General features: G+C 36.4%; 2 protein-coding genes and 1 pseudogene across 3 annotated transcripts; 2 read left to right on the top strand and 1 right to left on the bottom strand.

The window, feature by feature from the left end:
• Window positions 1-5422: 5422 nt before the first annotated feature.
• On the top strand, window positions 5423-10087 carry LOC114730271 (O-glucosyltransferase rumi homolog). Of its 2 annotated transcripts, none has more exons than XM_028917317.1 (8): window positions 5423-5507; window positions 5869-5910; window positions 6028-6376; window positions 7436-7983; window positions 8658-8850; window positions 8969-9033; window positions 9118-9328; window positions 9494-10087. In XM_028917317.1, exons 3-8 carry the CDS (start codon window positions 6146-6148, stop codon window positions 9851-9853), a joined length of 1608 nt encoding a protein of 535 aa, XP_028773150.1. In that variant the 5' UTR covers window positions 5423-5507; window positions 5869-5910; window positions 6028-6145; the 3' UTR covers window positions 9854-10087. The 2 variants fall into 2 exon arrangements, with proteins under 2 accessions (XP_028773150.1, XP_028773151.1); XM_028917318.1 differs by lacking the exon at window positions 5423-5507 and adding an exon at window positions 5622-5663.
• A 1177-nt stretch (window positions 10088-11264) lies between these two features.
• On the bottom strand, window positions 11265-14324 carry LOC114730282 (receptor-like protein EIX2). The gene has a single exon (XM_028917331.1). The coding sequence runs from the start codon at window positions 14322-14324 to the stop codon at window positions 11274-11276; it is 3051 nt and encodes a 1016-aa protein (XP_028773164.1). The 3' UTR covers window positions 11265-11273.
• A 1913-nt stretch (window positions 14325-16237) lies between these two features.
• On the top strand, window positions 16238-22045 carry LOC114730283 (uncharacterized; annotated as a pseudogene).
• Window positions 22046-23641: the final 1596 nt, after the last annotated feature.

Genomic DNA, 23641 nt, shown 5'->3' on the forward strand with positions numbered 1-23641 from the left:
TTGGTACCTACTACTTATTGATTATGACTAAATCTTTCTTCTAACCATCTTAAACACACATCCTACACACACACACACACACAAAGACACACACACATATAGAGCAGCTTCTGTTTTTAGGGAGAACAAAAATTCTTTGATCCTATGATTTGTTTCGCTCCTCCTCGCATTGAATTAACAGTTAGCTCTGTCTTTTAAGAAGTTCAAGTCGGTTATGAACTATATAAAAGAGTTAATAGTTCTATATATTTATGAATAGTGTGAGTTTTTTATTAGAAATAAATATACGTGGATTAAGTTATTTTCTGAATGGTATAACAAAACATATACTTTAATTTGATTCAGGTGAAAAAGCTAAAGAGGAAAAGGGGTGTGTGGGGATATATGTAGCTGATTTGTGCTACAAAAACTGTGTCCATCCATTGATGATCGGTCAAACCTTTTCAGGGCCATCATTTATTTGCACGCTCCCAACTCATTTTGCTTAATTTTCCCCCTTAATTAATTATACCCAACACATATTGTTTTTTACTTTCTTGATTAATTAAACAGTTTCTTCGATGTGAAACCCTTAACCCAAAAAAAAAAAGGATGCATTTTTCTATTTAAAAACCTGCACACGGCATGAAATATGAAAAATATAAGCTCTAATATTTATAACTTGTGAATAATTTACTTTGCATGAAAGTACTATTCGGCTTTTCAAGTATTTTTGGGAATTTAATTTAGGATATTTATTTTCAGATATAATTAAAAATCAGTTATTGTAAATTAAAATACTTCAGATTGGATAATTAATTAATATAAAAAGTCATATTTTCTAAAGAAAAAACTTCTTTTGGAGTGTAGACAGAGGGATGAGGAAAAAAATTGGGTTAAACAATAATCAAATTCAATCCAAGTAATAAGTATAAAGAAAGAAATTGGAAAAAAGAGAAAGAATCGAGAGAGATGGATGTAAAGGAAGAAGGAAGCACAGTGATGGGAAGGGTGAGGGTGACAGAGATTTTGAGGTAACGCCTCCTTTTATTATTTTCGAAGCTGCCGAAGGCTCACTGTGAGTCACAAATAACTCACGTCCCGTCCCTTTCCCTACCACTTAATTACAACCCCCCCAAATTACATACATACATGTACACGCACAATATAATGTATTTTTGAAATCTAAAAGTAATCAATAACAGAACAGAAAATAAAGGAAATACAATGAATTCTTTTCTTTTCTTTTGAAAAGGAGGGATTATATGATACTTATCTTTCAAAATCAACAGCTGTGTGAAGTGTCATGTCCTTTTTGTGCTCTAATCCTTATTCCTATCCAACTCCAGTTCAACCTTCCTGTTCTTTCAATTATGCCTTCTTGAATCTCGGATTGTGTTTATTTTGTCTACTTTCGTATATTTCATCTCATTTTAACACTGCCTCCAATTCTAAATATAAGAGTTAGTTAACTAATTTGAGTAGATTAAAAAAATAAGTTAACTATTTGTAATAAATAAGTGTTATTTTTCCTAAAACATCTTTGCTAATCAAGTTTATTAGCTATAATTATTATTATTATTAGAAGAGTTATCTTGAAAAAAAAAAGGATAAATATGAGAAACAAAGTGAATTTAGATATTATATGTAGGACCAAAATAAAAGTCAAATGAGATCTTATATTAAAGACTGAAAGTAATATATATATATATATATATATATGTCCGTCTTCATTCTATCTTAATCCTAACTGATAATATTTTTCCACCAATCGCCTTGAGACCCGCTTTTATTCCGCTTGGCCAACTTGTTAGTGCTGGGGTCCTCTTCTTCTGCTTTTCATTTTTCACTCACACTTTGGACTAACCCCCTTCTCGATTCATCCAATCGACCATATAATCCAAGTAATTTTTACATGTCACCAGTGTTTGTAATATAATTGCATCTAACTAAATTACAATTGATTTGGGATTTCCGGTTTGTTGTAATCTTCTATTCTAATCAGCTTAAAAATAATGTTTTTTAAAAAAGAATGACCCATTTTTACACCACACTCAAGACTAGATTGATCAAAAGCAAAACAAGCTATCAATAAAGTTTGATATGGTTAATAGATAATTGGGTCATTTAAGTACCGCCTCCGGTTTTTAATATAAGAGCTCATTTGATTATTATTTTCATCCTAAATATAAGACCCTAATCCATTTTATTTCTCATATTTATCCATTTTTTTCAAGTCAGTGCTTATAATAATAGTAGTTCTAATCAATACACTTGATTAGTGAAGATATTTTTGGAAAAACAGAGCTTATTTATTACAAATAACTAATTTAACTAACTTTTTTAATCTGTTCAAATTAATTAACTAGCTCTTATATTAAGAATACGAGATAATATATTGTTAGGAGTCCGATCGAGTCCTAATCATGTGTATGAAAAATATCTTGTTAAAACGGACGAAAGCCCGCTTCTATAATACATGTGCCTCAAAAGTCAAAAGGGATTAGCTATTGATAATTGGCTGGAAAGACCTTAAGGCCAGCCCACTAAAAAAAAAAAAAAAACAGACAAAATAAGTTTTAAGGCGTGCTGGAGCATTGCTGTCTATACAATTCTATCCTCTCATTCCACATATGTATAGTTAAGCGTTCTTTTTGTAAATGGAAACAAGTTATGCCAAAAAAAGTATCTCGTATAAAGAGAAAAAAGAATGGGAAGCACGTATTAGGAGCCAGGGCCACCCTTGGCATAGGCTAGGGTTAGGCTGAATACCATTGGTCCAAATTTATTCACTTGCCCAGTATATAGCCCAATGTGATGAGGCTGGGTCCAAGGCTCAAGCGGGGTGCTTTAATGGACAATGACCGCATCGAGTGGGGGAGGCGGTGAGTCCCCAACCCCACCCCTAGTTTTCAAATTTAGGCAAATGAAGGAGAAGTCACCAAAATTAACTTATAATACCTCTCCTTTTTAATATATGAGTTAATTTAATTTTTAATTTTATTGTCAATATAAGACTCTAAACTACTTTGTCTCTTATATTTATTTATTTATTTTTAAAGTAATCCTTCCAGTGATAGCACATATTAAATATTTTATCAAATAGTAGTTTTAGTTAATAGACAAGATTAACAAGGGTATTTTAAGAAAGACAACACATATTTATTACAAACAACTAACTTAACAAACTTTTTTAATCTACTTAAATTAATTAACTAACTCTTATATTAAGAATCAGAGATAGTGTATGTATAGGCTATGCCATAATGTCATTCATGTAATTCATTATTGATTTAATTCAATGCATAAATAATGGATAGCTGAGTGAGAGAAAATCCTGAGGTGCTTACTGTTTTGCTCGTGCCTTAAAATATACTTTACGTTTGTATAATTATAATATGATTCATGACTAATTGTTCAAATAAATATATTTACAGAAGGTTGTAGGTTCCATACGCTAATATTACGAAAATTGGAGGGGCAAGTGCGCGATGTAGGGGGAAAAAAAGACAAAGCTTTTTTTTTTTTTTTAGATGTCATGATTTTTATGCAGTTATGAATGTTAAAATACCTGGATGTAGGGGGAGCATTTACATTTAAAGGCATCTTGAAAGTAAAGACAAATCTATGGGAATATTAATCACCACTTCATCAGTATTCAGAATAAAATACTCCTCCGGTCCTAATTATAAGACCCAATTAACTTATTTGAGGAGATTAAGGAAGTAAGTTAAGTTGGTTATTTATAATAAATAAGTGTTGTTATTCCTAAAATATCCTTGCTAATTAAGTATATTAGCTAAAACTATCATTATTAGAAGGATTATCTTGGAAAAAAATGCATAAATATAAAAGAGAAAATGGATTGGGTCTTATAATTAGGATCAAATAAAAAGTCAAATTGGGTCTTATAATAAGGACCGGAGAAGTAATAAATAGTGAGTTATGATTGGTTAAATGATACAATTATGAAGTTACTTCGAAAAAGACCAACCAAACTGGAACGAATGGTGAAGAAAATGGAGGGTCTTCTCGAGAATCTGTTTAATTTTATTTGGTCCTAATTATAAGACTCCAATCTATTTTGTCTCTCATATTTATGCATTTTTTTCCAAAATAATCCTTCTAATAATGATAGTTTTAGTCAATACACTTAATTAGCAAGGATATTTTAGGAATGACAACATTTATTTATTACAAATAACTAACTTAACTTAATTCCTTAATCTCCTCAAATAAATCAACTGGGTCTTATAATTAGAACTGGATGTAGTATTAAGTAATAACAGTTAAAGTTGTTGACCAAAAAGTTTAATGAAGTCGCCGAAAAGTTAATGGAGATAACAACCGATGAGTCATTGCTTCCACTTGGAACAACATAAGGTGTCGTTTCCCTTTTATTTTATGATCACACAGTTGTCGTTTTCAAGCTTCCATTTCAGAGGATAACAACTGTACGACACAACATTATTGTCATCTTCATTTTCAGACATCTTGCATTTGAACTCCTCCTAATCCGTATCCTCTTGATCCCCAGCACTCAAACCCCCGGATTCCGAAATTTCTCTGTAACCGAAGAAGTAATATTCATTCTTTCCTTTATTTTCCAATTTCCATTTTACTCTCTAGACACAACTTATTAGGCTCCAGTTTAATCTCATTTCGCCCAAATATGATATTCTAAAACATAATTAACTAATTTCAGTAGATTAAAAATATTAATTAAATTAGTTAATATAATATATTTTTTTCTAAAACGCTTTCTCTTTCTCCTACTTGATTATTATAAAGGGAATGTTAATAGAATTAATTTAAAAAAAGATTAATAAGCTTGTAAAATAGATCTTGTATGTAGGACTAACATCAACTTCACAATTAGGTTTATATTAATACGGGAGAAGTACTACCAAATTTATAATAAATTCATTAACTTAAATTATTTGGATTTAATAATAATTTCTCAATCACGAGCTTAAAAGAGATTTGCACTGGAAATGAACGACTTTAAATGTGAATTTTAAATTGTCTAAATTATCAATTCACGGATCCTCTGAGTTGAGGGGAGCCCTGGTCGCAAAAACTACCATTTAGGTGAATTCTTGCAAGTTCAAGGGACTTTTTTTTTTTAAAAAAAATGTTTTCGAATTGGTATTTTCCTAAAAGCATTTGCCCATTTAATTAATATAAAATTTTAGTCAATACTCGAAGTTGGAGAATTAGTATAAAAATGGTTTTATTTAGTCAGACATGGGTGGCCGTTTTGGGAATCTAACAAATGATGTCTCATATTTCGCTGGCCCAATCAATTAATATCTTGTTGAAAATAGTTGCGGTTGAGAGGGGGTAGATTTACGGTGACAGGCGATGCCCCAAAAAAAAAAAAAGGATTTATGGTGACGAGAAAAATGAACGAAAAGGCAAACCGGAGACTAGAAACTAGAAAGCCAAACAGAGATATAAATTAGTGAGATGCTCCTAAACAGGGCATGAAGCTAAATTCCCAGAATCAGACACAGTCCGCTAAATCTGTAAGTCTCTAACTTTTGTATGCTTCTTAAGATCTTCGCCAGCAAGTTTCATAATTTCTAGGTCCAGTTCCACCACCACCACCACCACCATCCCACTTTTTCTTCTTCTTTCTTCTACGTCTATCTACATAATTACACAAGTAATCACATAAATAGGTGAGTGTCACCAAATCATCACACACTGATCCCACCTCAAAGATCCCACAATTATTTTCATCCCACCGTTCTTCTTCTCTCCCCTCCCCTCTTTTGATTTCTTTTTTAAGTTCCTTTCCCTGTTCTAACTTTCTATTAACCAACAATCCGATCTGCTTGCCGTTTTCTTTTTTCCCTCTAAAGGTTAATCTATCTTTTCATACAGGTTCTTTACCAAATCCAACCCCACGAAAAGAAAATCTCCAAGGTTACTCCTCGCTCTCTCCCTCTCTCTGTGTTCTTCTTGGTTCTCTCAAATCGTTATAAGCTGATGATTCAACACCAGGCCAATCATACTGACCATCGATTCTCATCCTTGTTACAGAGCAATCTCTCCCCGTCTCTCGAGGCTCTGGAGTTTCGTGTATGAGGGATCAAATCAGTAGCTGAGAAACTCAGCGAGGCCAGTGAAGAGACTGTGAGAAAGGTGGGATCTTGCAGGAATGTGGAATATACAGAGGACAGTGCGAGGTGGGTGTGGGGGAGCGAGGCAGAGGTTGCAGATGCAGTTTCAGGGGTACGAGAATATGGGATCGTGGGCTTTCCGTCATTTCCCAGACACGATCTGGCGACCATTTATGAAGTCACCAGGCGGACCAGCCTCTATAATTCTGGCGTTCACAATCTTCCTCGTCGTCGGCGCGTTGGTCTGCTCGCGTTTCCTTAATCCCACGGTATGTGTCCCTGCGTCCAACCTTGATTGGCTCTCTAAAGTCTCTTCTCATTAATTGTTTCCACGTTTCCTTCCTGTCACCCGGAATTCCCAACGCACACCATTTCTTTATTTACCCTCCCAAATTATTTAAACGACTTCCTGCCGTTGTAGTAGAATAGTAAAACGGCCCACTAGTTCAGGTCGCTCCGACGGCGTGTCGTTTCGGGTGATCACCGTTTTGATGCCCGAAATTTTTGAATGTTGACATGCGCCGCTATTGTCGGTTAACTCGTGCAGGGGGTATAAAGAGCGTTTGTGGAAATGAAGCCACGTGTCTGCACAAGTGGCTACTATAAGTCTTGTGGGACCGCAACTACTTTCGTGCCTTTCAAATTTCGTGACTTCCACAAAGCCCTAGGATATAGCGCCACGCGTTAGCGCGCACTTGAACTTGTGGGGACCACATCGCGCGCACTGGGTCTTTCCATTTCTGGTCTCAATCCCCCGACTGACTTTGCTTCCTTTGTTTATGCGCATTATTCTCATCGGAATATACTAGCGTTACAATTAGGCATGATAGATTCTAATAAATTTCAATGCTGTTCATTCCGAACTGTTTCTTTCGGCATCATATATGCTCTTCCCATGTAGCAGTATAATATAAGTCTAGTTTAATTACCTCGTGTGCACCAAAAATATTAATTAAAAAGTAAGTTAAACTAGAAGAAAATGACTTGTGCTATGAATGGGAAAAGCATATATACTTTTCTTTTTTGTCCTCGTCAAAATATGTAATCATGCAACACGGTAAGTGGTACTGTCAGTATTCGTTCTGGTCAAACAAATTATCATCACTTGTTCAAGTAGTCATTGCATAGTGGATACTTAATGCTCATGTTAACTGTGTGTGGGATCCTATCGTATCATATCATTAATTTTTGTCGATTACATTTTTCTTAACCTTCAATTTTTGTCGGTTGCAAATCTTACGGGGTAATAAACTTTGATATTTTTAAGGATGATGCCAAATAAACAACATATTTTACAGCCACAGGAGCTGACAAAGGTTTTCTTACAGATAATTTTCCCAGGTCACAAGCAGGGAACCACGTCGTACATGACCAACTCCTACTCCGGGAGGCAAGTGGAAATTCCACTGAATTGCACTGAATACAGCCGCACCGGAAAATGCCAAGGAAACTACCCTACCTCATCAGATGATCACGACCGTCAAGGAGGAGGCACGTGTCCGGAGTACTTCCGTTGGATACACGAAGATCTGAGGCCGTGGGCCCACACGGGAATCACAGAGGAGATGGTGAAGAGGGCGAAGAGGACGGCAAATTTCAAACTGGTGATAGTGGGAGGGAAGGCGTATGTGGAGACGTACACGAAGGCTTTTCAGACGAGAGACGTTTTTACCCTGTGGGGGATCCTACAGTTGTTGCGAAGGTACCCAGGGAAGGTTCCTGATTTGGAGCTGATGTTCGATTGCGTGGACTGGCCTGTGATTAGGACCGTTGACTATAGCGGACCCAATGCCACGGAACCACCTCCGCTTTTCCGTTACTGTGCCGATGATGCCACGTTGGATATTGTTTTCCCTGATTGGTCCTTTTGGGGATGGTAAGTCACCAACCCTTCTTATTTATTTGTTTGTTCTTCAAATTCTTGCCTACTAGAGTTAATTCGTTCAACTGCCCAAATTTTGCTGTCAACTATACCGATTAATCTCCTGGTTTTATAAATTTTCTTCATAATGTATATTAAAAAATTATTTTTCTGCTCAAAATGTCATTCGAAACAGAATAACAGAACATACATATTTAATTGACTTTTACTGAAGTCATATAGAATTTTTCTTATGTTCAAAAGATATGAAAATCTTTGTTCCAACAAAGAATAAGTTATTTGAATGATCCAGTTGTTTTATTATAAAATGATGGCTCATGCCATTGCTTTATTTTCAACGGGGATTCTTATTTTCGATTTTATAAAATTTAAAGGTGATTTTATTCATATGTTGTGAATAGTACAATTCATTTCACCTTGATACAGTAATAGGTTGAACAAGACACAAACTTTTGCCTGCTTTAATGAATTGGTCGAACCACTGATACAAAGATATTCTGAACAAGATCGTTTTAAATTATCTTTACGTTCTTTAACGGGATTTTTAACTTCTTTTTAAGTTTTTTATACATTTTAATAAACTCGCTAGAAAGCAGAAACTACTAGTATTATGAATCAATTTAACCAAACATAATTGATAATATAATGATAAAAATAATATGATGAAGGCCAGAGGTGAACATAAAGCCATGGGAGAGACTGTTGGGAGAGTTGAAAGAAGGAAACAAGAGAACAAAATGGACAAAAAGGGAGCCTTATGCTTACTGGAAAGGCAATCCCGCCGTTGCTGAAACCAGACAAGACCTCCTTAAATGCAATCTCTCTCAAACCCATGATTGGAATGCTCGTTTATACTCCCAGGTAACTAATTAACTATGTCTCTCTCTCTCTCTCTCTTTCTCTCACATCTCTGTCTGTGACCTTTATTATTCTCATTCATCACAAAGCCTCACGTCCATATTCCAATATATCATATCAGGATTGGATATCAGAATCTCGACAAGGGTTCAAGAAATCAGACCTGGCCAGCCAATGCACTCACAGGTAATAATATATTAAACAAGTTTGCATTATTGTTCACTTGATACGTGTTTGTAAAATAAGCAAACTCGTGATGCGTGCATGCAGGTATAAGATCTACATTGAAGGGTCTGCCTGGTCCGTGAGTGAAAAATATATATTATCCTGTGATTCTGTCACTTTCTTAGTAACGCCCCATTATTACGACTTCTTCACGAGAGGCTTGCTTCCACTCCACCACTATTGGCCCATCAAGGAAGATGACAAATGCAGATCCATTAAGTTCGCGGTTGATTGGGGAAACACCCACAAGAAGAAGGTAAACTCGACACTAATTATAAACCCTGCTTATGTGTTATAGCCAGTGCCAAAGATAAGACTTGTCTTCCATATAACTGATCCCACTTGGTGGGATAAGACTTGTATTGTGGTTGTATATATAAAACTAAGATCACCGAGTTAATATTGTTCGTGGAAACTGCAGGCACAAGAGATAGGAAAAGCAGCGAGTGATTTCGTACAAGAAGAGTTAAAAATGGAGTATGTGTATGATTACATGTTTCATCTTTTAAGTTCGTATGCTAAGTTGCTGAGATACAAGCCCAGTGTGAGCGAGAAAGCTGTTGAGCTGTGTGCAGAAGCCATGGTTTGTAAGGCAGAGGGGCTGGAAAAGAAGTTCATGATGGATTCGATGGTGAAGGCTCCTTCAAATTCCAATCCATGCACTCTGCCTCCTCCCTACGACCCTCCATCTTTACATCATCATTTAAGGAGAAAGCAGGGTTCACTTCTGCAGGTTGAATCGTGGCAGAGAAAGTACTGGGAGAAACAGGGTGTGCAATAAATTTTGAATATATACATATTAGTTCTTTGAATATACAGGTGAATCTATTGATTATTAAATTAGAGGTTTCTCAGCTGTGGATTCTTTTTTTAAAAAAATTATTATTATTACAGATACAGATTGAACACGCATTATCTCATAGTGATCTAAGTTTCTTTTTGGCCGAACCATAGGGATTCAAATCAACTTTGTAATTTTGATGAGAATTTTTTTCACATTTTGAAACGATAATCACAAGGATTGCTGGTCATTTTGGCTTCTTACACATTAGGTCTCAGAATATGAAGGTAAGGGGCGATTTATGATTAATTATAATACACTTACTAACAAAAAAGGGTCATCTACCAATTGAGATTGGTATGTATAAATAGTAAGAACCTTTTTTAAAATAAGAGGCTAAAGTTTGGTTCCCAACTCTCTCGAAAGAAAATATAGTGAGGATGAGTCTACTCTTGTACTTTATTTTCAGTATTATGGTTAAGAGAAAGCTGTTGCGGTCAGAGGACACCCTTGCTTTATTTTCAGTATCATGTGCTTCAGGACGTGATAATCTACAAATTATAGATTTTTTTTTTCTTTTTGGAATTTTTGGGTTAAAGTAGCCTGACTTTAGCCATTGAAGCTAAAGCCATCGTAAATTATTTTTTATTGCCCCAACGCTTCCATTTTTTTTGTAATGTTGTTTAATGACCAAAAAAATTATTATATTTTTAATTATGCGAACAGAAGGTTGCATTTGCATGCAATCACATGGCAACTCTTGTAGTTTCTTTCTCGTTTTTTCAACTTTGCATCTTTGTCGCTTAATTATGAGTACACGCACACAAAACGACATGAACGCCGAGAAAGAAGCTAGCAGAGGCTGTTCAATTGCAGCGCATGGTCTGAAACATTCATAGAGAGCAAACAGAAAAACACAAAAAACGAGAGATAACTATACACTATTGATTCTTAATATAAAAGTTAACTAATTTAAATAGAGTAAGAAAATTGATTAAATTAGTTATTTGTAATAAATAAATGTTGTCTTTCTTAAAATATCTTTACTAATCAAGTATATTGGCCAGTATTACTATTATTATAATTACTACTTTAAAAAAATTAAATAAATATAAGAGATAAAGTAAATTAGAGTCTTATATTTAGGACTAAAATAAAAGTACTTGAAATAAAAAGGACATTCTATTTATATATATACACCTTTGGTCTTAAATATAAGACCCATTTGTAGTATAATTTACACTACAAAAATTGTAGTATAATTTACACAACAAAATGAATTTTATATTTAGGACAGGAGTATAAAATAAAGATTACATAAATCAACAAAAAAGCACAGATATTCCAACAAGCTAGCAAACATGCATAATACATCACTTGGTTACAATAAAAAGAGAGGGGACACAAAACTAGGAGGGGGTCAAACATCAACATGATTTCTCATCATCCTCTTGAGCTTTGCTACTTTCAATACGACGGACACATATATGTCGTCTGCCACATCATCTACTCGGCGAAACACAGCATATCTCCATCTCTTCTTTAAGAGGAGAGTCCCAATGACTGACCAGAAGCCAACCGCAAACCCAGCAGCTATCACAAAATAAAACCACACTTTCTCAGAATCCTTGTCGTCGTCGTCATCTCCAGAGCCTTCACTTTTATGAGCATCATCATCCAAACCACCTCCATTACACTTATTTGGAAGTGGAAATCCACAAAGATAAGGGTTGCCAGCATAAATCCGTTGGTCGCCCAAAGTCAAAAACTGGTTTTCTGTTGGAATTGGTCCTGAAAGATTGTTGTATGACAAGTTTAAGTGGCTCAGTGAGGTTAAAGTAGGCATGGTCTCTGGAATTCTGCCAGAAAAATTATTACAAGAGATATCAAAAGATTCAAGTGATTTAATATCTCCTATTCTTTCGGGAATCTTTCCTCTGAAATGGTTGTGCGACAGATTTAAGCCGTGCAGTCTAGTGAGCTGAGTTATACTTTTAGGAATAACTCCTACCAGATTGTTATCAGAAAGATCCATGTTCACCACAAACTTCAATATTTTGATGTAATCAAGTTCTGTCCCCTTCACAACTTGTTTAACATCCTCGGCAGGCCACTCATCAGTGAAGTTTGTTGTGAAAAAATTGAAATCAAATTTTACCTTGGCTTCATTTGACCTGTTGGATTTAATCATCCCAGTGATATTACCAATGCAGTGAGGTATTGAACCCGTTAAGTTGTTACTTGCAAGGTCCAAGATCTGAAGTGATGGGAGTTGACAAAGCTGTGAAGGAATTCTACCGGTCAACTTGTTTTGTCGTAGTCTAAGAATTTGTAACATGGGAAAAGTGTCCCCATTCCACGGTGGTATTCTTCTGACAAATTGATTCTCACCGACATCCATAATCACCAGTTGCTTTAAATTCATTAAAGACATTGGAAGCTCCCCATGAAGGCCGTTATTGTTCAAATGCAACCACAACAGGGAGGAAAGATTACTAAATGTGCTTGGAATACCACCTGATAGTTTGTTGGATGACAGGTTTATTTCATCCCACCCTTGGTTATCTCGCCAGCAATCTGGAATTTCACCTGAAAATTTGTTCCTTGAGAGATCAAGTCGAAACAAGGTGGAAATTTTGCACAATGACTTTGGTATTGAACCATTCATGGAGTTATTCCCAACAAGCAAATACACCAACCCAGGCATTATCTCATCAATATTTTTAGGCAATGATCCACTAATGCTGTTTCCAAAGAGATTCAATATTGTGAGCTTCTCAAATGACCATCTCTCGAAAGCTGATATTGACCCTTTCAAACTATTTAGAGAAAGATCTAATTCAACTAGGTTCATAAGTTGGCCAAAATTATCGGGAATGTCACCACGTAAATCATTATTGGCAAGACCAAGGTATTGCAACTTCACAAGTTGGCCCAAGCTTCGAGGAATGGTGCCTCTGAGACGGTTGTTTGAAAGGTCAAGTAAAGTCAGGTTCACCAACTGTGAGAGACTGCTTGGAATAAACCCCTCCAATCGATTTCCGGCAAGACGCAAGAAAGTTAGATTCACAAGCTGTGTAAGACTTTCAGGAATTGTTCCATTCATATGATTGTTAACAAGTTCGAGTCTTGCCAACTGTGACAATTTCCCGAGAGAAGAGGGAATGGGACCATAGAATGTGCTTTCAGATATATGAAGCTCCTTTAGATTTTCCAGTTCCCCTAACCAGCTCGGTAATGAGTCGTTAAATGTGTTCGAGCTCAAGTCAAGCTGCTCAAGATCATACGTGACACATCCAGATTCAAAGCTCCCAAATGCCTTTCCGTGGAAGTTGTTCGTTGAGAAATCTAATGTTTTTAAATGGCACATGTTCTTTAGAATCAAAGATAGAGAGGATTCTAAAGAAGTGAAATTGTTTGAGGAAAGGAGTAGTTGGCGAAGGTTTGTTAGCTCACCTAACCAAGATGGAACAGAACCCGTAAGATGGTTGGAAGAAAGGTCAAGGACTCTTATGGAAGACAAATTTTTGAGAGCAAGAGGAAGCGGACCTCGAAGTCCATTGTAAGCACCATTTATTTCCTCAAGCTTATCAAATTTACTGAACCACAATGGCAATGAACTGAGATTGTTGAAACTAAGGTAAAGAAATCTAACAGAAGTCAGGTTTTGGAAAACATCAAGACTGCGACTTTCAAGTGAATTGTAAGTAAGATCGAGCACTTGAATCCTTGGAAGGTGAGTGAAATTAGGAGAATGATGAGGAGGAGGGATCAGGGAGTGAATTCCACACTCAGCTAAATTCAAATAAGATATAGAAGGAAGCTTGTAAAATACCTCGAATACATCATGTGTTTTCCCGAGGTCGATGTCATGCATGTTAAGGCTTTGCAATGACCGAAACCCAGAGACCCAGTTCATGTCACTGAGTTGGAAATCATTGAGGCTGAGATCAAGATGGAGTAGGTTGGTGAGGTTGCTAAGATTATACGGAATCTTGCCGCTAAAATTAGCATTAGAGAGAGATAAATTTCTCAGCTGATGCATCGAAGCAAAGAAGAGAGGAATTGGAGCAGCATGAAATTGGTTTCCACTCAAGTCCAAGTAACTCAAGCGTTCCAATTGCACAAGAGATTCATCAACGTGTAAACCTCCCACAGATTGCTGGCCAAAGTCACAAGTTTCAACTGGTAAGCTATAACATGGATTCCTGAGATCAAGTTTGAGAACATGGCCAGTGACTCTGTCACAGGTCACAGCATTCCAGTGGCAGCAATCACTGGAATTCCAAGAAGAAAGCCTATGTGATGGATCAGTAGTGAGGGTTGCTTTGAACTTGAGAAGAGCTTGCCTCTCTTGTTCTAAGCATCCCACGCTTGAATTTCCACAAAAGCATAATCCTACAATTTCAGACAACAACAAGAGAATAGAGAAGCGAACACCCAGAGAAGTATTCATGCCGTGCCTGTGCATTCTCGTGGCTTTTCCTTGAAGCACAAATAGCCCATGTATATTTATAACTTTATTTCCACCTATGCTATTTCAATGGGAAAACTATCTTATTGTCAAAAATAATATTTCGAAGCTTTGGTCTCAAGAGTGGACTGAGTCAGAGGAGACAGACCTAATCACATGCATTATTACGAAAAGCCTGTCACTTTCTGCATGGCAAGTGGATCTTGAATATTAGGGGAGTACATATAGATGGGAGTGGACTGAGTCTTCTCGAGCTGCAGCGATTGATGGATTCGAGACTTAGCTAAAAATCAAACACCTGATTAATTTTATATTTAATGTAGTCAATAAATGTTGTACGAGAAAGAAAGGAGACTGACTTCATTCAACAGTTGAATGAGTGTGATAGGTTCCATTTCCAACTGCATTTTATATTTCATGTTGAAAAAATGTAGCAAAATGTAACAAAGTTTATATCATTTATGTTTTGATAACCGAAATGATTTACTAGCATTATTTTTCAAAACTATAACTTAAGTTTCCAAACTATAGAACATATCGGTTTTTTCACAGTGATTATTTTCATCAAAATAAAAATAAGAATTTCTAAAACGTCTACAGTGGAGAATTGGCGGAGTCATTGAAAGACACTTCGCAAAACGCTAAGTGGAAAGTCTTGCAATTTGATTGAAAAAATGCGAAATAAAACGCTTCTAAATTAACTTGAAAAAGCTGTATTGAGACTTTTGGTTCTGTCAAATAAAACGTCAGAATAAGTACCACATGCTTGTCATTTTGACTAGGTGATGATAGTTTCAAAATTTTTGACATTCCTGCAAAAATATTTATAGCGTTTATACTCTCTCAACTCTCATCCCAACCTTTTCTGAACAAAGGGGGAAGGGAATTAAACAAGTTGCTGAACCGTAGAAGAATATATGGAAAAAACTTAAAAACCACATATATCAGTTAATTTATAATTAATTAAAAATTAAAATTTCGTAAGTCCAACTTTTTTGGACAGTTACGACAGAATAGCTTGTAATTGTAGGAATGAGCATAATTTTCAGAAGATGTTGTTTAGTTTATTTTCCCACAAACTTCACAATAGTAACATGTATGTTTAAGGTCTATTTGGAATCATGTTTAAAAGCAACAATAAGCACGATTTGTATAAATCGAGAATTTTTTTGTGTGTGCATATACTAGCTTTATATTTCATAGATCACGATTAAAAAATTGTTTATAAATTATTCCAAACAAGTTCTAAATCTTAGAAACAAATGTGGACATCATTAGTTATTCAACTATTGCAAAATGTAAAATTTCATGAAGAAAAAAAGTTTCAGGTTTATCTTTGAATTTGTCAAACGAACGGGTAAAAGAGGCAATATCAATGTAGGTAATTTAAGAAGGCAAGAGATACGAACGCTTCTTTTTTCTGACATTTCAACAAACCAATCAGAGAAGAAAACCAAATTTGTGGTATTATTTGCCGTGTCCAAGTGATTCAACAATCTCAAAGACTTTTCACACAAAGCCTTCCCTTAAATGATTTTCTCGTCGATGTAGGATATTTAATCAGTGCATTGGACACTTTTTTTTTTCCTTTCATAACTCACGTACTTAATATTCTTTACGGAGGATTCAAACTCACAACTCCATATTTAAAAAAAATCTTCAATACAACTATTTGATATCTTTTGAACTACAAGAATCGTATCAATAAAAACTTGGTTCTAAAATCTCAACAATGATTCATTTGGGAGGTTAGGGAGGCAGTATGAACATTGTTCATATGTTGCTGCATCTAAAAGCATTATCTGATATGATGCTTTGCTTCTCGTTACCTTCTAAAAACTTTCATTGCGTACCAATTATATTTAGAATAAATGCTTGACATGAAGAGTTTAGGACCTAGCAGTTTCTAAATGGGCTTCATGCTTTATTGGGCTTTATTGGGTTTCATTGTCACTCGAATTCTCGTCCCGCATACTCGGCATTCATCAGGTTACATGGCCATATCCTGCACACTCTTCATTCTCACTTCGTTTTCCTTTCTTTTCCTCCTCCTCGCTTCCTCTCTCCTCATGCTGTCCTGCTTCGTCGGAAAATCCCTTTAGGACCTAGCTTACTCTCCCGTCAAAGGCACCGTCGTTGTCCAGCTCCTCTACCAGACTCCTCTCTCAAGGCACCGTCGTTGTCCAGCTCCTCTATTTCACCAGACTCCATGACTATTTCTCTGAAAGGACCCAACTAGTCTTGTTGCTCCCGATCACAGCGGGCTGTACACTACAGATACGCGAAACATCGAGCAAGTGCCGGAAACCCTTTTCGGTAATTGCACTAAGGGCCGGTATAACCTACAAATTATCGGCGATCTTTCTGGACAGGGGATTTTCGCGGTGGATGGTGACAAGTGGAGGCAGCAGAGGAAGCTTGCCAGTTATGAATTTTCCACGAGAGTGCTTAGAGACTTTAGTTGGTCTGTCTTCAGACAGAACGCCGCCAAATTGGATGTAGTTATCTCGGAATTTTCCCGTGCCTATCAGTTCGATATGCAGGTCACTCTTGAGAGTTCCTTTAATTTTTATACAAAAGTTACTAATATGTAGACCGGTTACTATAAATGTGGACACCTAGCATGACAAAACATGTAATGGTTAAATGTAATTTGAAAGTGTGCTTTATTATGTTTAACAACCTAATCAAGGTAAGTAAGTGAATTACGAGGAAACTAAGAACTTGCTTTGAAGATGTACTTCTGGTTCGCTCTCTAGGATATGCTGATGAGATGCACCTTGGACTCTATTTTTAAAATTGGATTTGGAGTGGAATTGAATTGCCTGGAGGGATCAAGCAATGAGGGAAGAGCATTCATGAAAGCCTTTGACTATTCAAATGCAATAGTGTATTGGCGCCGTGTCGATCCATCCTGGCCGCTCAAGAAGCTTTTTAACATAAGTTCTGAAGCTGCCCTCAAGAAGAACATCAAGTTGATGGATGATATCGTGCACGGACTCATTAGGACTAGTAGGGAATTACTGGCAATTCAGCAGGATTCGGTGAGTTCAATAACATCTATTGCATCCGATCCAAAATTTCAGTTTTTCACTAAAAAAAAAAAAAAAAAGAAATACAAGTATTTAAACCCTCCGTCTAGTAATTTAAAGATCATTATCGATCAACGTCAACACCTGTGGTTTCCAGAGTGATCATTAGGAGGACATATTTCAAGGTACCTGGTAGAGAGTAAGAAGGAGACAAAGAATATGAATGACCAATATATATCTGAGAGACATAATTCTGAACTTTATAATTGCTGGCAAAGACACGAGTGCAAACACTGTATCATGTTTCTCTACATGCTCTGCAAGCATCCTTTAGTACAGGAGAGGATTGTATAAGAAATCAAGGATGTCACTTGTTGCCAACCAAATTGTCTTGACATTGATGACTTTGTGGACAAGATAACTGATTCGACCCTTGAGAAAATGCATTATCTCCACGTAGCATTGACCGAGACCTTGAGACTTCACCCTGCTGTCCCAGTGGTGAGTTTTAAAACTAACTCGAAATTAAACCACCTATAATGTTTATTCTTAGACTCTTATTACCTGTGCTATGGGCAGGATGTCTTACATCCGGGGGGATAATGCTGGAGAATTTCAAGCATAAAGGTGGCTTAAAGATGGAGGTTTTCAGCCTGAATCTCCAATCCACATTCATAGCATTCAATGTTAGTATCATTGTTCTCTCAGTTTAGAATATTTTCTGAAGTATGGTGTCTTGATTCTTGGATCTTATCTATGGTATTGCAGGCCGGGCCTCGTATCTGCTTAGGGAAGGACATTGCTTCAGGAGGCAAGTTGAAATCCCACTGAATTGCAGTGAATACAGCCGCACTGGAAAATGCCAAGGAAACTACCCCACCTCATCAGATGATCACGACCGTCAAGAAGGAGGCACATGTCCCGAGTACTTCCGTTGGATACACGAAGACCTGAGGCCGTGGGCCCACACAGGGATCACGGAGGAGATGCTGGAGAGGGCGAAGAGGACGGCGAATTTCAAACAAGTGATAGTTTTTTTCTTGGGGGGGGGGGGGGGGAGGAGTATGTGGAGACGTACACGAAGGCTTTTCAGACGAGAGACGTTTTTACCCTGTGGGGGATCCTGCGGTTGTTACGAAGGTACCCAGGGAAGGTTCCTGATTTGGAGCTGATGCTCGACTGTGCGGACTGGCCTGTGATTAGGACCGTTGACTATAGTGGACCCAATGCCACAGACCCACCTCTGCTTAGAGCCGGAAAAACGGGCCGAGCCCGTCGGGCCGGCCCTTTTAGGCCCTGAAATTATGAGGGCCGGGCTTGATATTTTTCTCTTAAAATGAAACATAAGCCCTGGAGGGCTGGCCCTGGAGGGCCGAGGGCTTAAAAGGGCCGGCCCTGGAGGGCCACGGGCCGGCCCTTTTAAGCCCTTTTATATTTTTTTTTATTTTTAAAATTTTTTATATAATATTAATGTTATTAATTTTTTATATTGTTAATAATATTTCAAATATTTAGTTATTATTATCATTTTAAAAGTAAATTTAGTTTTAGATAATAATTTATCCAATTAAATTTTTAAAAAATGGGTTAATTTGTACTTTAATAATGATTTGATTTATATTATATGCGTTGATATTTTTAAACTATATATATATTTGATAATAGAATATTTTTATACTTATATAACTTGTGATTCTATAATTTGAATTAGAAATTCATGAGTTTTAACAGCAATGTTTCTCACATTAAAGTAAAAAAATAGTTAGATTGCAAAATTTAAAAATAAAATTCTTATAAAGAAGAAAAATTTGATATTTTTGTTACGCAAGAAAAGTATACTTATGAAGAAAAGTAATTAATTATAGTGATAATGAAGTTTCAAAAGATTAATAATAGTGTTTATTTATTGCACAATTGCATTATAGATAAAACTTTTAGATGTTGTTATCTTGTTAATGAATGTTTTAGATGTTCTTAGATGTTGATGAATATTTATATATGATGATATTTTATATGTGACTTAATTTTATTCATATTTATGTCTTTTATTAATAATTTCATTGATTTATTTTATAAAAAATATGATAAATATAAAAATAGTATTTTTTCTTAAACGGGCCAAAAGCCCGCGGGCCGGCCCTGGCCCTGTAGCTTAAGGGCCGGGCCTAGCAAATTGAGGTATTTTTAAAATTCCAGCCCTGGAGGGCCGGCCCTTTTAAGCCCGCCAGCCCTGAAGGGCCGGCCCTGGAGGGCCGGGCCGGCCCTGATTCCCGGCTCTACCTCTGCTTTTCCGTTACTGCGCCGATGATGCCACGTTGGATATTGTTTTCCTTGATTGGTCCTTTTGGGGATGTTTAGTCACCAAACCTTTTCATTTATTTATTTGTTCTTCAAATTCTTACCTACTAGAGTTAATTCGTTCCGCTGCCCAAATTTGGCAGTCAACTGTACCGATCAATCTCCTGATTTTATAAATTTTCTTCATAATGTATATTAAAAAATTATTTTTCTGATCAAAATATCATTTGAAACAGAATAACAGAACATACATATTTAATTGACTTTTACTGAAGTTATATAGAGTTTTTCTTATGTTCAAAAGATATGAAAATCTTTGTTCCAACAAAGAATAAATTATTTGAATGATCCAATAGTTTTATTATAAAATGATGATGGCACATACCATTGCTTTATTTTCAAGAGGGATTCTTATTTTCGATTTTATAAAAATTAAAAGTGGTTTTACTCATATGCTAAGAATAATACGATTCATTTCATCTTGATACAGTAGTAGGTTGAACAAGATACAAAATTGGTAGAACCTCTGAAACAAAATTGTTCTGAACAAGATCGTTTCAAATTATCTTTGCGTTTTTTAACGGGATTTTTTAACTTCTTATTAATTTAATTCACCGATCTACAGGGCCATAATTTGTAAATTTTTTTATACATTTTAATTAGCTAGCTAGAAGGTAGAAACTGCTAGTAGTATGAATCAATTTAACCGAGCATAATTGATAATATAATGATAAAAATAATATGATGAAGGCCAAAGGTGAACATAAAGCCATGGAAGAGACTGTTGGGAGAATTGAAAGAAGGAAACAAGAGAACAAAATGGACTGAGAAAGAGCCTCATGTTAACAAAACTACATATATACATATATTATTCAAACAATCCAGATTATATACATATATGTATGTGATACTCAAAGGAGTTACAGCGAAAGACTTATAAATACCTCTCTCCATTAGCTCAGTTGATTTGATATAGAACTCGATCTGAATAATGATAAGCTGTGGATTAAAGAACACAATTAGAGAAGAAAGAATGCAGGGAATCTTCCAGCTGGCGATTGGGCACAGCGATGGCAACTGGGATGTAGCCGTCACCAGTGGGGAACCCTCAGAGAGTGAGCAGAGATTAGGGTTTCGCTCCTGACTCAATGTACCATATGTTATTTTCACCATCAGAAACTAACTTTAATTAATTGAGTCAATTACCCATCTTGGACTGGGCCCAAAATGACTACGGGCCACACTCAGAAATATTTATTAATTATCCTAATAATATCTAAATAGTTATATATTAATAATAAATATCTCACACCTCATGCTTACTGGAAAGGCAATCCCGCCGTTGCTGAAACCAGACAAGACCTCCTTAAATGCAATCTCTCTCAAACCCATGATTGGAATGCTCGTTTATACTCCCAGGTAACTAATTACCCATGTCTCTCTCTCTCTCTCTCATCTGTGTCTTTCGCCTTTATTATTCTCATTCGTCACAAAGCCTCACGTTCATATTCAAAATATATCATATCAGGATTGGATATCAGAATCTCGACAAGGGTTCAAGAAATCAAACCTGGCCAGCCAATGCACTCAGAGGTAGTAATATATTAAACAAGTTTGCATTATTATTCACTTCATACATGTTTGTAAAACAAGCAAACTCGTGATGCGTGCATGCAGATATAAGATCTACATTGAAGGATCTGCCTGGTCCGTGAGTTAAATATATATATATATATATTTTTTTGTCACTTTATTAGTAACGCCCCATTACTACGACTTCTTCACAAGAGGCTTGCTTCCACTCCACCACTATTGGCCCATCAAGGGAGTTGGCAAATGCAGATCGATTAAGCTCGCGGTTGATTGGGGAAACACCCACAACAAGAAGGTAAACTTTACACTAAACTCGGCCTATATTTATAGCTGGTCCCAAGCTCGGATAAGACTTGTATTGTTGTTGTATATATAAAACTAAGATCACTGAGTTAATATTGTTCGTCCAAACTGCAGGCACAAGAGATAGGAAAAGCAGCGAGTGATTTCGTACAAGAAGAGTTGAAGATGGAGTATGTGTATGATTACATGTTTCATCTTTTAAGTTCGTATGCTAAGTTGCTGAGTTACAAGCCCACTGTGAGCGAGAAAGTTGTTGAGCTTTGTGCAGAAGCCATGGTTTGTAAGGCAGAAGGGCTGGAAAAGAAGTTCATGATGGATTCGATGGTGAAGGCTTCTTTAAATTACAATCCATGCACTCTACCTCCACCCTACGACCCTCCATCTTTACATCATCATTTAAGGAGAAAGCAGAGTTTAATTCTCACTATAAGAAAATACACTTTTTACTTCCCCAATTCATATCTGTTTATAAAAACGGAGGAGAAAAAATGAGTATTCTTGTTTGTTACAAGAAAAACATGGATGTTCTCGTCTGTAAAACAGACAAGAACATTGAGCTTCTCGTCTGTTTCATTAAAAATAGACACAAAGTTTTTCGTCTGTCAGGTATACCAGACGAGAACAGGCCAGATGAGAGTTCTCGTCTGTTTCTTTTGAAACAGACAAGAAAGGGCTTGGATTTTTTTTTAAAAAAATTTGCCTAAGTCCAGCAGCACGTGAATAGGTCCCTCCCTTTCCATCTTTATTTCTGCATCGTCTTTCCTCCCATCTCCACTGGTCGCCTCGCCGCCACAACACTGGAGTCCGTCACTTCTTCCTCCCATATCCACAGCAAAGGTTGCAGGAGCTATGTCTCCAAGTCTTCCTTTCTCCTCCACAAGCTGACGAGAACATCCAAGTTGCAATCAAACACACTCTCCCCTTTTTCCCTCCACTTCCTTGTCGTCCCCTCCAAAACAACCTAACCAAAAATGGGGTTAGGCTCACTCTTGACTCTCGTACTCTCATTCTCAAACTCGCCTTCGGGATCGTGACTCTGCTCTGTGGCTCTTTGTCTCAGCATCATCAGCGGCTCGACCCTCCATCTCTAGCTCTCGACGCTTTTCCCAGTTCCCTCAAACCTTAAGTGAGGATGAGTCTACTCTTTTACTTTATTTTCAGTATTATCATTAAGAGAAAGCTGTTACAGACAGAGGACACCCTTTGGTCTATTTTCAATATCATGTGCCTCAACACGTGATAGCCACGAGTCGCCTGAGACAAGACATTATCTCTCGACAAATTATAGATTTTTTTTTGAATTTTTGGGTTATGAATTTCAAACATTGTTTTATGCTTTACAAGTTCAGGGAAGATAGCCTGACTTACAAAACAGTGTAGCCATTAAAGCTAAAGCCATCGTAATTTTTTTTTAATTGCCCCAACGCTTCCAATTTTTTTAATGTTGTTTAATGACCCAAAAAATTATTATATTTTAATTATGCGAACAGAAGGTTGCATTTGCATGGAATCACAAGGCAACTCTTGTCATAGTTTCTTTCTCGTTTTTTTTTCACCCCAACTTTTTAACTTTACATCTTTGTTGCTTAGGTTTTAGAGTTCTGAAACTTAATATGAGTAACTTGCACGCACACAAAACGACATGAACGCCGAGTAAGGAGCTAGCAGAAGTTGTTCAATTGCAGGCATATTCTGAGACATTCTTAGAGAGCAAACAGAAAAACAAAAAAACGAGACATAACTAACTACAAGAGTTAGTTAGCTAATTTGAATAGATTAAAAAAATTATTGTAAATAATGTGTGTGGGTGTGTCAAAAGAAGAGTTCCACACTGCTTGGGATTGTGGGGGTCCAAGTAATAAGAGGTCTTGGGCTGCTAAATGGGCCAAGAGGAGGAGTGGACTCGTATGCACAATAGGCCACCAAAGACAAATCCGGCAATTTTCCCTCACCCCCTATGCATGAGTCAAACGCGGTACTGGGCACTTTTTATGAAAAATCTCTATCTAATTAATACACCTCCTTAATCACCATTATACCTCTTCAATATTTGTAACTGACATCTTTAATAATTCTAAATCCTCATTA

This window comes from Neltuma alba, unplaced genomic scaffold (genome assembly GCF_004799145.2).
Source record: "Neltuma alba isolate B1F8T4 unplaced genomic scaffold, ASM479914v2 tig00012727_pilon, whole genome shotgun sequence".
In the NCBI taxonomy this organism is placed as follows: Eukaryota; Viridiplantae; Streptophyta; class Magnoliopsida; order Fabales; family Fabaceae; genus Neltuma; species Neltuma alba.